At 42.6% G+C, this 14634-nt stretch overlaps 1 protein-coding gene across 1 annotated transcript; it reads right to left on the bottom strand.

Annotated features, from left to right (window-relative positions):
- Positions 1-996: 996 nt before the first annotated feature.
- LOC118420985 (leucine-rich repeat-containing protein 4C-like) lies at positions 997-5390 on the bottom strand. Its single transcript, XM_035828095.1, has one exon. It carries the CDS (start codon positions 5374-5376, stop codon positions 3541-3543), a length of 1836 nt encoding a protein of 611 aa, XP_035683988.1. The 5' UTR covers positions 5377-5390; the 3' UTR covers positions 997-3540.
- Between the last annotated feature and the right edge of the window lie 9244 nt (positions 5391-14634).

Below are 14634 nucleotides of genomic sequence, written 5' to 3'. Positions count from 1 at the left end.
ATCTGTGCTTTAGGTCTAGACTCTGCTCTTTTTTCTACCTGTTAAAGAGATGGCGGGACAAGATTTAAGTCTCCCAAAACTCCCCATTCTTTCTTAGGGTGTATATCCGTTTATATTCGACGATGGGCATAAGTATCATGCCATTAACACCCGTATTGATGGCACTGATTTTAGACATATATCATAGTCACAGAATGACTTGTCCTCCTATTGTTGCATTCGCTGAATCATTGCACAGCCTAAGTAATTCTATCCTGCAGGCTGCAGAGCAAGCTGATATGTCTTTACTGGTGTGTAAGGCGATTCGTGTGCGCTGTTAAGACTTCATGAATCCTGGGAGGACATGGACCGCTGCAGAACACGTCATTCATGAGCCGCTTTGTCATTAGAAGAACGTGTCAGGTAGTCTATAACGCCCACCGTCTCTGTTCAGTGTTCCATGGTACTCCTCCGTGATAATCTGATATGCCGTTACTTAGCTTACTGTGACTGTGTGAGGCAATTCGTGTGCGTTGTTACTTAAGACTTCATCAAACCTTGGAGGACATGGACCGCTGCAGGACACGACATTCGTGAGCTGCTTTGTCATTAGAGAAACAGCTTGTCGGTGCTACGCACCATAATCCACGCCGTCTGGGTCTGTGATTACATTCTGCCGTTACAGTGATTTAATCCATATTAAAGTAACTTGACTGTGCTACCAATGACAAGTACGACCTGCCCGATGTCATCTTTGAAGACGCTGAAGGACAACAAGACTAGTCGGCCGTGTGTTGCGTTGATACACCCGATCCCCTAGACCTCGCAAGTTAGGCAACGTGCAGTCCGGTCAGTACTTCGAAGGGAGGATGGTCTGGATGCTGTAGCCCGCCCAAGAAGTCACGGATTCGTCTTTCGGAAGGGACATAAAACGGGGGTCTCGTGTTCGAGCAGGCGCCTCGATCACGTAAATCAGTCTCTTTATTAAATGTTGGTACCTATTGGCTGCAAATTACACACCAGATGTATTATTGCCTCAAATATTTAAAAACATTCACAAAATATTGCAATCCCTTTCTGAAAAAAAACTTCATTCGATTTCATGGCATACTTGACTAATTATGGTACTTAGTTGTGTTTTTACTTATTTACTTTAACCCTTACGCCGACGACATATGAATCCATTTAGAAGAGATAACATATTGTTTTTGATGTTTTCTGTTGATCAGAATCTGTCAGTACACGCCGTGTTACATAAATATAGCAGCCAATTCATGTTACTACAAGCCATAATTATCTGTCAAAATTCCACTCAATAACCATAGTTAGCATCCAAGATGCTCGACATGTTTCATCGATGTTCCATAGATATGCATGTTACCCTGTCTTCCGAGGTCACACGTATAAGCTCCCCCGACTTTGAAACTTACATTTTGTCTGATGTAGGAAGAACCACGTTCGTGAGAGAAAAAAGTAATTAACAATCTAAAGAAAGGCATGCTCTTTTAAGAGGCAACCCCGCCTTTATGTTACATAGATATAGCAACCAGTGCACGTTACTACTACCGACAATTATCTTGTCAAAATGTCACGTAATAACCATAATTAGCATTCAAGATACTCGACGTGTTTCTTCGATGTTCCATAGATATGCATGTTACCACCAAGGTCACACGTATAAGCTGCCCGACTTTGAAACTTACATTTTGTCTGATGTAGGTAGAAGTGAGTTCGTGAGGGCAAAAAGCAATCCACAATCTAAAGAAAGGCATTCTCTTTTAAGAGGCAACCTCGCATTAATACTGCGCTCCTGTGGGAAGTCACGCTTGGCATTCGCACTGCCGAAATGAGTTTCTGAGTGGATATGAATGAGAACTAGACGGACACAGGTCGACCTCTTGTAGTCTCATTTCAGGTTTGGTTTTATTGATGCGGGCTGACTGGGCCCATCTGGGAGTAAGCTATAGCTACCGTATGTCGTATAGGTACAGACATCAGTCATTGTTTATTATTCTTTATTAAAGAAACTGCTCATCTATCTGTGAAGTTATTACACAGGAGTACCCGCTCTTGCTCTATAATCCGGAACAGTGTCATGGGCGACGCCATGCATATGCAAGTGCATAACTTGCACTTCATTGAACCCGCCAGAGATGATGAATTGACCAGATAACTGTGTCTATAGCCAGCCCTCTTTGGGTACACTGTACGTATGTTAACCATCTGAAGAACAAGTCACGTACATGAGTTGTAGTAGGCAGTCAGCATTCCATACAGCTCACAGATAGCTCACAAGTTTCTTGCTAATCACGTATGTAGACCCTGATTTTATCTTCCTTTTATCGTCCTTCACAAAAGATGCGTAGGCATGGCCATCATCAGGATGTGACAGTGATTGTATAACATTGACTGCAGACGTGTCGCCAGTTTTGAACTCACTACCGATTGCATCGCAGGCAACGTCCAATCTGCCCAAGTGATTTGTATCGACTGGCATCTGATATGAAACAGTACGCAGGCGACGTAATGAGATTTCAATTTTGTGCTCACAAAAGGAATGACAACGACCAGCTGTGTGACCCCCGGCACTCCAACACCCCCCTTCGTGCCTCACGAGTAATATCACAACGATCAAGAGATGTAAGTATCACAGGAGTTAATATGCAGCACTCCGTTTCAGGTCGGCTAAAATTGCCAGCTTGACTGAGCAAAATAGACGTATTGTGCTTGCCCCACCCGGTATGAAAGCCCCTCAAAGTGAAAAGAAGACTGATTTACGTGGAGCGGGGGTGCCAAGGTCGTGAGCAGCAGTGACCCCACAGGAGTCTCCCTATAGAGAACGGTTCATGTGGTAATACTGGGTCGTGTAAAGGGAATGGAATTCCTGGGTTTTGTAGGACGTAACAAAGAAACGATATTGATAAACTCCTTGTCCGCATCTCTTCATAATTGTAAAGAATGCCTAATGGAATACGACTTCTAAAATTTATAATTTAAGCCACGAAATCATAGTGGTTAGTTCTCTGATCAAAAGAAATCCTTAACTGCTAAACATGGTAAAACGGACCCTAAGGATCAGTTTTGTGGCATGAATAGTAATTTTCATAGCCCAAAGCTAAAGTTTCTTCCAACACAAAGTACGCACGGATCAAATTTTCAACTTTTGTGTTGGAAGAAAGTTTAGCTTTTCAGTATGATTACTACCAACACAGACGGGCTTACATGGTAAGCAATGTTCATGTTTTAAACCTTGTGCATTCCTTTAACGTCACCTTATTCGTTAAGTATATAGGAAGACCCCTGTTAGGTTAGATTACCAACAAACGTTTCCGCAACTTAGAAACATGACAGTGATACTTAGTATCACCGTTCTTTGAACTATCAGTTGAAAGCAACAGAAACAATTCCAATCGTTGTTTCCGACCGCTTTGAATACCTACCAACTAGATACATGTTGAAAATACAGCGTTATCCATCTGTTTTTGAATAGGTACAAAAAGTGTCGTCCCTTAGCTAAATACAAAAATCTAATATATGTATGTATATATTAGGCATGATGTGCTATACTATCGTCTCCATGGGTGGCGGGTCTTTAAATGTTGACAACGTTGTACAGTTTGACTTGCTTGGGCTGATACTCTCCACATCCGGGATCTGGTAGAGATCCACTATTGCTGGATGATGGTTGATGGAGTTGCAGTTTTTCTGTAGCTGATAGTTCCTCTCCTGTTGTCTCCTCTCCCGTACTTTCGAACACTTCACACCCAGATAACACACTGTCCAAAGTAAGAATCCGAAGGACAAGATGGACACTATGGACGATATAACATACTTCTTGTAGTCGGTTCGGGGCTTCTTATTTAGGTTGTAATCCTCTGGTCTTATGGTGTCACCACCCGGGTAGTTGAATATGTTGGGACCGTAGGTAGCATTAGGATCGATTAAGGAAGTCCCATTACGCCAATTTCGGTCCTCCTCGCTGGTATCTATTCTGGTGACCGATGCACAGAAATTGGCGTTGATGGAACTGGTGTCCAAAGGTTCCTCGGCTAGCGGAAAATCCGTGCTGGTTAGAATGGTCCACCTTCGCGGTATATTGGTGGGTAAGACGTTCAGAAACGTCGTGAAGGGGTCGTTCTCAGCGTATGTCGGTGGCTTCTGCGGCAAGCACCGATACAAACCCGAGTCGCTCATGGTCACACTTGTGATGTTCAGGGTCCCGTCGTTGAAGACTCTGACCCTTACTTTGTACGAACCGTGCCTTATGACGGTACCGTTCGGGGTCATCCAGCTGACGGCGGTCTCCTGCCCAGCGTTGCAGTACATTGTGGCACTGTCACCCTCCGGAACCTCCACATTTGGACTGGTAACGTTGACAGGAGGACACTGTATCAGCATGAACTGGACCTCGAACAGGTATTTGCCTCGCAGGCCGTCGGGATATTGGCAGGTCCCTACCGACCCATCTGTCCTGTTTTGTACGTGTGTGCTCAGCCAGTCCACAAGCCATGTGACCTGGCACGAACAGTTCCAAGGATTTCTGCCCAGGTTGACCTTCTTAAGCGAATAGCACGGATAAAAGAGCCCTAGCGGTAATAGAGTCAGGTTGTTGTACGATAAGTCCAATTCTCTCAACTCTGCGAGATCCTTGAACGCGTTGTACTCTACTTTACTCAGGTTCGTCGACACCATCAATAGCCTTTTTAGCCTCTTTAGACCCACGAGGTCTCCCGTTTTGAGCACCTGTATGGAGTTTCCCGACAGATCCAGCTCCTCCAAACTGGTGAGATACTGAAGGTAAGGCACACTGTCCAGGTTAGACACCGCCATGTTGAGATACACTAGCCTAGTGAGCCCGGCAAAGGCATCCTTGGAAACAGCTTTCAACTGCCTCAACTCACCAATATCAAGCAGCCTCATGCTATTTAGGGGGTAGAAAGCTAACGCATCTAGACACGTGATCGGGTTGCCACGCAACCACAACTCTCTCAGAGCAGGTATTGCCTTGAACGACGACGTAGGTACAAACGATAATCTGTTGTTTAGCAACTCCAACGTCTGCAAGTTGTCCAAATTTCTAAAGGCTTCCGCCTCTATTGCCGATATGGTGTTGAATCCGAGCTGTAACGTTTGCAACTGCCTGAGCGTTACAAACTGGTTCTTGGTCAGTTTAGTGATGTTGTTATACGGAAGGCTAAGTACTTGCGCTATGGTGGGGATGCCTCGCGGCACCTTGAGTAGATCACTTTCTCCACAGTAAACAGTTTCAAATGAACCGCTACATTTACAGATGCGAGGGCATGTCATGGTCTCCACCAGCTCCGGCACCATCCACGTAAGCAGTAGCAGCGCCTCCATCAGAGCTACGGACGTCACCGGAACTGCAGACCTGAGCATTGTGGAGAGTCGAGTGCTGAACAATGCACAAGTCTCGCTCTTAATCACCATACATTGATATTTTTGCTGAGGTCGTTAGTTCCTGCCTCACAAACATTGGATTGTCCTTAATACAGGTTGACAGATGATCCCCAATCAATTTGTGCTGAGTAATACACAAGTCTCCTTGCTCATCACCGCAAACGGATAAATATGCTGAAGTTGTTAGCTCCTCGCAAACAACGGTGTGTGCTCACTCGTCCTACGCACATGTTCACAAGTAGTCTCCAAACACGGGTATAGTATCCGCAAAAACAAGTCTATTCACAACCAGTTGTTGTATCCACGAGTAGTACACGCGACTATGCAGTTTGGTACTCTTTCATCTGCACACTTGCCTCCTCTCCACAGCTGATAAGGATATCTTGATGCGGTGTGTTTCAATCCGTTCTACCACTCCGAGCAAAGCTGCTGGCACTCCCTCATCCGAACGAATGCTTGTCTGCCACCCACAGAGTGCCCGGCGAACTTCAATCGATACCTAACCTTGCCGGCCATGCCCGTCGCGATGAACAGTCGCTGGTGCCGAATATGCTCGCAGTACGTTTTCCGATTTTTCCTTTCTTCACGGCCGACCAAACCGCAGTCCCTAAATCTCCGCGGCACCGAAACGGCACGTACCGAGCGAAACGCGCACGTACAGACGTTGACAGGATGAAGTCGTTAAGGTCCAGGGTTCACGACTGGAAGGTAATCCCCAGCTTCTGCTGTCCGGCCCCGCACGTCCTTAAACACGTCTCTCAGCACGGCGGAGGGAAATGAGTTTCCACCCCATTAGATCTCGTCAGAGCCGGGAGAAGACACGTCCCTCATCCATCACGACTCCCTCTCTGTGGTGACCACACGCCCTCACCGCCTCCGCCACCTGCCCTGCACCAACACACACAACGGGAAATACTTCATTACGTCGCACCGGATAAAAGATTGCCTTATGTAGAACAATGATACACAAGGGGTTGATACGTCTGTTCTAATTAGATGGTGACTCCTCTCAATTGAAAAAGTACACTGGTAGCGACTGTTATTGTGAGCTTCCCCGCGGAATATTGATCAATAAGAATGTGGTTTGAATATTAGTTTTCATTACGCCCGGCGGTCACCCCTTGACATTATGGATCATACCTTCATCATGCGATCAATTATAAGTTAATCACAGGTAATTATGGCTTAAATGATATCGGTCCTAGCTTGCCACCTCCGCTTTCAAACGGCAAATAGGTAGTAAAGTCGTGACACATGAACAGTCTATAATGATCAAGAACTTAATCAGCAAACAGTGAAACGCAGATCTATACCGAGTAAGTTGACAAAAGCGCAGCCAAAGGCATAGTTTTCTCTTGAGGAGAAGGTGAAGATGGAAACATGATGAATAGCCTATGCGTCATGCATTTGCTATTCATCTGCGTTGTTTCTCCAGAGTGTGCCAACTTACTTCTGCCATTTTCCTTAGTAGTACACGGGTATAGTGTTCGCATTGTTCGTCTTTAACATTATTGATTGCAGAAATTTAGTCCACTATCGTCTCAGAATGGATTATATTATATAATCTGTGCTGGCTGTATATCAATAATTTTCTAAAATACTAGTATATAATCCTTGCCGGCTGCATGTGATTGAATTAATATTGGCATACAATTGAAATGGACTTAGGTACTGCGCAGCCTAAACTAAAGGGTAGCATCGTGTGTAAACAGACCCATTCCTGTCATAGAGACAAATACCCGCTGCTTTACCGAGTTTCCTTTGTCTGTCTGGAGCCTACAACCGCAGTGTTTGCGCTCCAGCGCTATATATTCTCGTTTCAAGACTTAAGTCCAAACTTTACTGCAATAATGGGTGCAATCAAACTTCTTCTAGAAGGCTACCTGAGTAACTTTGGCGTCTTAGGTCTGGGTTTACAACCCTCTCCATGGTCCATCAAGTCCAGCTAGGTAGTTAGCCACGATTCGTCTTCGTCTGATTTATCTTCGGCTGCGACTTAAAAGGTCATCGTGTGATAATCAAAAGTGGCCACAAAGTAAAAGAGAATTTAAGACTTGAGTCGGGCTATTTTAGGACGCGGAGCAAGAAAGGGTATTCACGTTGTGCCCAAAAGCCAATGCTATTAAGATAAGGGAAAGGAATTTCCCTTTAAGTGTATTCCAGCTCTCACTAGGATTACTTGTTGGTCGTATATTCTGATGAAGTGGATCGTTACTTACCGGTCAGTAACCCGGGATGGCTTGGCAGAGCTAGTTGGGTTTTTTTTGGGGGGGGGGGGGTTATTTTGCTGTTTTTGTGTGTTTCTGTTGTGCTTTTTAGAAAGCAATGAACCTGTCTTTTGTAATTTGTATGGAGACATTCATTTTGTGCTAGATTAAGAGTAATACAGTATAGTAAATATACCCCAAGACTTACTTGTCAGTAATCCGGCATTGCTTGACTCCTAAAGGGCACAACTATTGGCTTTTTTTTATGTTGCTTCTTTTTTATTTTGTTTTGTTTCTTTTGTACTTTGTAAAAAGCAAATGAATTTACCTGTTATCTGTCATATGTTTCTCTGGAAGCAGAGGTTATGCTCCGGATGTTTGATGTTTTCATCAGACTTTCTGTCGCCAAGAAACATGACAAAATAGAAAGCCCGATAAAAAAAACGACTAGACAGCCGGAGCCTTACCCATGCTTTAACATTGTCATATGTTGTACATGTAGGCTAAGATCCACTGAGAGTAAGGAAATAGTCTAAATGTACCACAAATGATGGAGACAGTATCCCCAAATAGTCGAGTCAGCTCAAGTGGCTTGGGTTGGTCATCTATAGTCATGTACTTGGATGACCACGAATTTACGTCACGTCTTCAAGAAATCGGAAAATTGATCCTCACGGACAATCATACCGACCCAATCACCCGATGATCTGCCTCAAACCTCTAGAATCTTATAAATTCACACAAAATTTGAACGTGTACCGCAATGGTGATAGGAGTACAAATCCTTTTTTTTTTTTGTTGTTGTTGGACCGGTCCCCAAAAAACGGATCTGAAAATATCAGTAGACCGGTCGTCGGACCGTTTCGAAAATGAACAGATTACTGTAAATACATTTAAGTTCGCGGGGATTTAATTTTGCGGTAGCGGGAAAAAAAGGCTTTTCGCGGTGGTTTTAATTTTGCGGTAGTACCCTGCACTGTAGTATCTTAAAACCCTGGAAAAATGTTCGCGGTGGTTTCAAATTCGCGGTGAAATGGCCGACGCAAAAACCGCGAACATTAATCCACCGCGAACATTTCTGCATTTACAGTATACAGTCAGGCGTCCACGTGTTTGGGGGCTTACAGATCGAACAAAAGAACAAGAGCAAATTAGAGGATTGTTGTTGCTAATGGTATTTATTTTTACCATGTACCAGGCTTCTACAGTCAAACTTGGTCTAAAACAGAGCTAGGAAGTTTTTTACATGGCTTAGGCTTGAACATGGACATCTGGACCTGAATTTTCTGTACCGGTACCCACCTCTAGTCAGTGACGTCCACTGATATCTACACCTGACTTACAGACAACGCTTCTTCCTCTCGTAATCCTTCGGGAGTTGGGGATTTAGCCAGAAAATTGAATGTGGCACATTTTCATCTGCGAAGAAAACATGTGGGAGGCATAACAACAGCCACCTCGATGGAATCGAACTGCCCCATAAACGAAGTGCGCATGGTCCCAGATTCCGGACTTGGGCGCGGGAGCATATTTCACTGGTAAGAATGTTTACAGAAAGAGGTCAACCTTGAATACAACCTATGCCACGTTTTCTATCGGTCTTACTTACGAACCATTCAAAACATACTGAAAGATGATGGCAGTCCTCTACTTGGGTTTATATCTACCGCACAGAGCAACTACAGCCTGCGACGTCCTAAAAAACCCACCTCCTATTTCAGTAGAACAAATAGGCACGCCCAGTCTTTCATGTCCCGTGCACTGAAATTCTACTCAAAGAGCTGTACTGTATAGCAAAATTTTTAATGTATGTCATCTTAATTTTATTGAAGATTGTACTTTGAGTGATTTTAATCCTACCTGTGTATTGTCTGGTATTATACGGTCTTTAGCTTGTAAGTCAACAGATTTCATGTACCTCTCAGCAGCCGTAAGGTTGCCCAGAGGGTCTGTACAGTGATTTTCAAGACCTTGTCTGAAAACTGCCATAACTAAGCCATAGATTGTAAAAAACGGTTCAAACTCGGCAGAGATGTAAAACAGAGCATTATGGTTGTAAAAATGATAATTTTATGATGGTAATTGTCATACATTTTTATAATTTCATATATAATATAATGTATATTTTTTTAACAAACAAGGCAAATTGAGGACCCATTCCCAGCATTAGAAACGTATGATTTTTTGAGGGTACATACTTTGAACTACTCCCGTTTGGGAACTGTTTAGCAACATTAAAAATATTATTCCTGTTTTAGTAAAAATGTTTTTTTTTCTTTTCCAGTAACATAGTTTTGGGGTGTCCCTGTCTTTCTTGCCTTATAGCATAAGACAGCTAATGATAAGTAAAATGTGCAACACAGCTTTGTGTAGTACAGGTCATTACAAATCATTCTACTTCAAATCTAATCTTTCTTAGAGATTGCTAGGGGTCCTCAGAACGTTTTAAAGTTTAGATTACAAATATTTCCCTTCAAGAGAAAATCTTGCTGTCAATCAAGCCAAGTGGCTAATGAATAATGTCCTTCGCACCCCTATGAGATGTAATTATCTGTAATTTGCACTTGCCACAAAACAAAAGGTCTAATGATTACAAGTCTTTTGTTTAGTAGTCTTTTGTTATGCAGTTTGTCTAAGTTGTTTATACTACAAGGTCAGCTTTAGCTTTCTTGTTTTCAGTGAGATATTGACTAAAAGGTTTTTACTGATAAACACACACACACAAAATGATCATAATTCAATGGAAGGTTTATACAGGTCCATATTTGAATGAATTTTCAAAGACAAGCATTTAAAAAAATGCATTGGAACTAACATTTTCCAAGGAGATTATACCTCCTTGCTACCTCTAAACAAAGAACCCAAGCCGGTGCACACTGCAGACTAGTACATTATGTAAAAACATAAGCACCAATGGCTCTGGTTGTTAGACTTTGACTTTAAAGACATTGAGTAAAACTTGTGTAACAGTGGGGCTCAAGCGCTGCCAAACTGACCACGCCAACAGCTCTGAGCTTTTGGTGTTGGTGTTGTGGTTTGCACGTTGGATTTATAATCTGCGGCCCGGGTTCTATTCCGGGTGTCGGCATGTTGGACTATTTCTCCAATTTCTCCAATTAGACCACCGACCCGCGGCGCCTGGTAGAGGCTAGGGGACCGGAGTAGTGTACCAGTGGGATTCAAGCGCTGCCAACTGACTATGCAAACAGCAGAACTTTTGGTGTTGTGGTTTTCACGTTGGATTTGTAATCTGTCGCCCCGGGTTCCATTCCGGCTGGTGTCGGCATGTTGTTTCTTTCTGTTTCGTATTCCTTTCTAATTTCTACACTTGTTTGAGATAAAATCCTATTAAACTCATCAAAGAATTTTGGATCGTCAATGGTTCAGCCAAAACGAAAGAAAACACAAAATCGTAAAAGTCAGAGAGGGTGGTGGGGGAGAAATAATCACAATCTTGTGTTGTATACACAAGTGGCAAACGTTTTACGGGGAACTCTCTTTGTTATATGAATGTGTATTACATGTAGTACTTCAAATGCAAGCTGTTTATGTGCAGGTAATCCAACTCACTTTAGTAAAAGATTTTGGCTCAGTAACTGATGTCTTGAATATCACATAGTACATATTTTTTTTTTCTCTCACCCTACAGCCCTACACGTCTTGATACTCCTAAAGATTTTCTAGGGAAAGTAACTTTTAAAGTCCCTTGAATACAATACCTATCATCTAGTTTTACTGTCGGCATATGGCAGGGTGCACCAATTATCTCACCAGGAAGAAATTAGCGCGCCATTCAAATTCAAAACAGGGGCGGGACAGAGGGCGGGGAAGGTCGGGCAATTATCAGCCAAACTCCTGCATATTAACAAAGGCCTGGGCTGCACTGGGTTCATTTCAATATTACAGTAGCTTATTATCATATTTAAATGAGATCTTTGCTGGGGGTAACTCTGGGCAACCTTACGGCAGTGGAGCTATTTGCATAGTGAATCCCGTGACGAAAAGAGCCGAAGAGAGAGTGTGCATGCAAGTTGAACTGAACTGATGCCATATGGAAACCATAGTGATAAGAGATAAACTTCCTACAATCTTGAAGTTCAGACTACTAAATAGTCTATTGAAAATCAAACACATCCGCGACCTATAGGCTAATGGATTCCCATCGCAAGGTCTTTTCGGAAATTATTACCGTCAACTATTTGATTTGATTGTATCAATAAGGTACTTATCCAGGAGGAAATCCAAGTAAGAAGGGCATGGCACAGGACCGTTTTCTTGCCACTGGGACAAAAAAACCTAGTGTGCGTAGTTTACAGGTAAGGCCCTAAAATAAGAAGCGTGAGTTCGAGTCCCGACTATGTCACTTACCAAGCGTGAACATACTGTAAACGGTTGTAGTTCTTTGGATTGAAAGTTAGGCTCTCACGTACTGTTTACTGTGTTTGTCGAAAAGAGCTAGGGGAGAATCCCCACAGGTACAATGATCCCGTAAAAACTACACATGGCGTCCCGTTCAAGATCACCATCACAACATGTACAGAGAGATTAAAAAACATATCTTTGAAAGTTAATCAGGTGAAATGTTCCACCACAATACCTACCAAAAGCAATCTATGGCCCATGCCATCCAGAAGTAGGGCAGTTTTAAATCAATATAAGAAGGAACAGTTCAAAAGAGGCGTTATAAATCGCCCACCATATTGATAATAAATCAAACCCTCTGGCCGAACGGTGAAAATTGTGATAAATGTTTGTTAAACATGGATGCAGTTTGCATTGAGGTGCAGACAAAACCTGTTGAATGATGATATAATAAGACAATAAAATAATAAAATAAAACATTGGAGTAAGGTTACCTTTCCAAGGCTGTAGGATTATTTTAGTGTACAGAAAACTGTTTCAGAAGATCTGCCTACAAATTACGTTAGACCATCTCAATATAATTCTTTTTGTTCTTGGAAACATTCATGTGCGATTTTAGCAAGAAGACATGAAGGCAAATTGTTGACTGGGAAGGTGGAGGGAAGTTTGCCTCTAACTATGTCCTGGCTGCCTAAGTATGTTCGCTCCCTAAAACTGTATGTGACAAGGTGAAGACCTGGAGGGTCACCTAGCCCGTCGACTATGCACATATTACACATGTAGACTGATATGGAATTGTTTTTCCTGAGAGCTGCCAGTGTCACTTACACATGTGGTAATTCCAACAGGTCCAAACAGGCTGCATCAGAGATAGATCGTGCCAGCGAGAATACATTACTCCACTAATGGAGCAATGACCATTCTAACATTATATTCTAACAAAGCACCAGATAAGTAACGTTGTAGCCTATACTGCCTGTCTAATCTTTATTAAAAAGCAGACCAGAGAGAGTGTAAATGCTACAGAATGGCCCGGAAAGCCTCGCAAATAAGGCAATGACCATCAATATAGATCAGAGTATAAAGTTACAAGTACAAGTATAAAGTTCAATTCCAAGGAAGTGCCGGATAAACAACGCATAAAGAGATCTGACTAGAGAGAGTGCATGTGCTACAACTTGGCTCGGTACTTCTCGAAAATAAGATTCTACGTTGTGAAGTAAGGAGAAACCTTTCAACATCTTTAGACCAAAAACCTATTAACCTTCTTTTACGAGCCATTTTCTTCTTGGACCAATAGATTTCCAAATTGTAGGTTCTCGTCAGATTAGTAAGTATGGACCCCAGCCTAGCCACATCAAATTGGCCAGCTCGGCTCAAGAACAGCGGGCCCTTTTGGTGTGTGCCTTAATGGCCAAAGCGACGTTTGGTCAATGTCGAAAAGCAATTATCATCCGACGTGAATAACGCCTGGCATTATCACTATCGTCACCCTGAAATTAGGACGTAAATTCACCTCTACGGAACAAATCCATTAGTCGTTAAATTGTGCGTCTTGCAAAACTGTATTGACAAAAATGTATAAGGAGATAGGTTGGCGAAAAGCCCTTTGAGTGAAAGTGCTACTGTTCGTAACATACTGCAGATCACTATTGACAGCCCTTCTGTACTAGTTTCGGTGATTAATCCCATACTTACACTCTGCCTTGGTGAAGAGGATTACCTACAGTTAAGCCCCATTGCCAAACAGCAACATAAGACCTCCGATAGACTTAGAACTGATGTTAATATAACATACGTATAAATCAGAACAAGACATGGCTCTTAGCAAATTTTTTCATATATCACAATCCGCGTATATTTGAGACTTGCAGAATCAGCAAATCAACGGCAGCGTTACAAAAAAAGGCGTTCTATATAAAAGCCACTCGTTTCGTCGACGTGACGCCGTAAATATCTTATACACTAATACTTCTTAATGGTACTGTCATCAGCGAGGAGGGGACAACGCATTTGTTGACTGATTGCGGAAGATGTATGTGAAACTGAAACGTTTTATAACCACACCACAAGCATCTACTTTGTATTGACAATGATTAACAAGTTTCATTTCGCCTGAATGTGTCTGACCTCAAATTCAACACAGATAGACTAAAATGTGGTTGATATCACTGATATACCTAAGGCTTCACTGTAAATATCACCAGGTCAGGACACTTTTTTTCTTTCTTGACGTAGAATGTGCCTAGGGTGATGTCGATAACTACCGAGCAATGATAACTGATTGTGCACCTTTGCTACCACTGAGAATTGTAAAAATCGTACGATTTGTCAAAGAGGAGTTCACTGACATGTAGGTTGTTCCTTGTGCTTGTGGGAGGTTGAATCTATACATCTGAGGATAAGCTGTTGACTGCTAAGCCATACATCTTGCCAGAGTTGACACAGACAAACTGTAATGGTCTAAATGCTTTGAACGCTGTGGGAACGTCTTTTGAACCGGAGGCAGTTGAAGAAACAGAGCATCAACATCATTTTTGTTTTGTATGTTTGCTTATTGTTGTTGATTGAGCAAATAAATGAAAATGAAACATAGAATGCTCTAGCTAACCAAACTTCAGAACACAGCAGAAAAGACGTAGAAGTGGTTGGGGTTAGAGAGGTTGCA

This window comes from Branchiostoma floridae, chromosome 8, assembly GCF_000003815.2.
Source record: "Branchiostoma floridae strain S238N-H82 chromosome 8, Bfl_VNyyK, whole genome shotgun sequence".
In the NCBI taxonomy this organism is placed as follows: domain Eukaryota; kingdom Metazoa; phylum Chordata; class Leptocardii; order Amphioxiformes; family Branchiostomatidae; genus Branchiostoma; species Branchiostoma floridae.
This window is presented reverse-complemented; position numbering and strand designations above follow the sequence as displayed.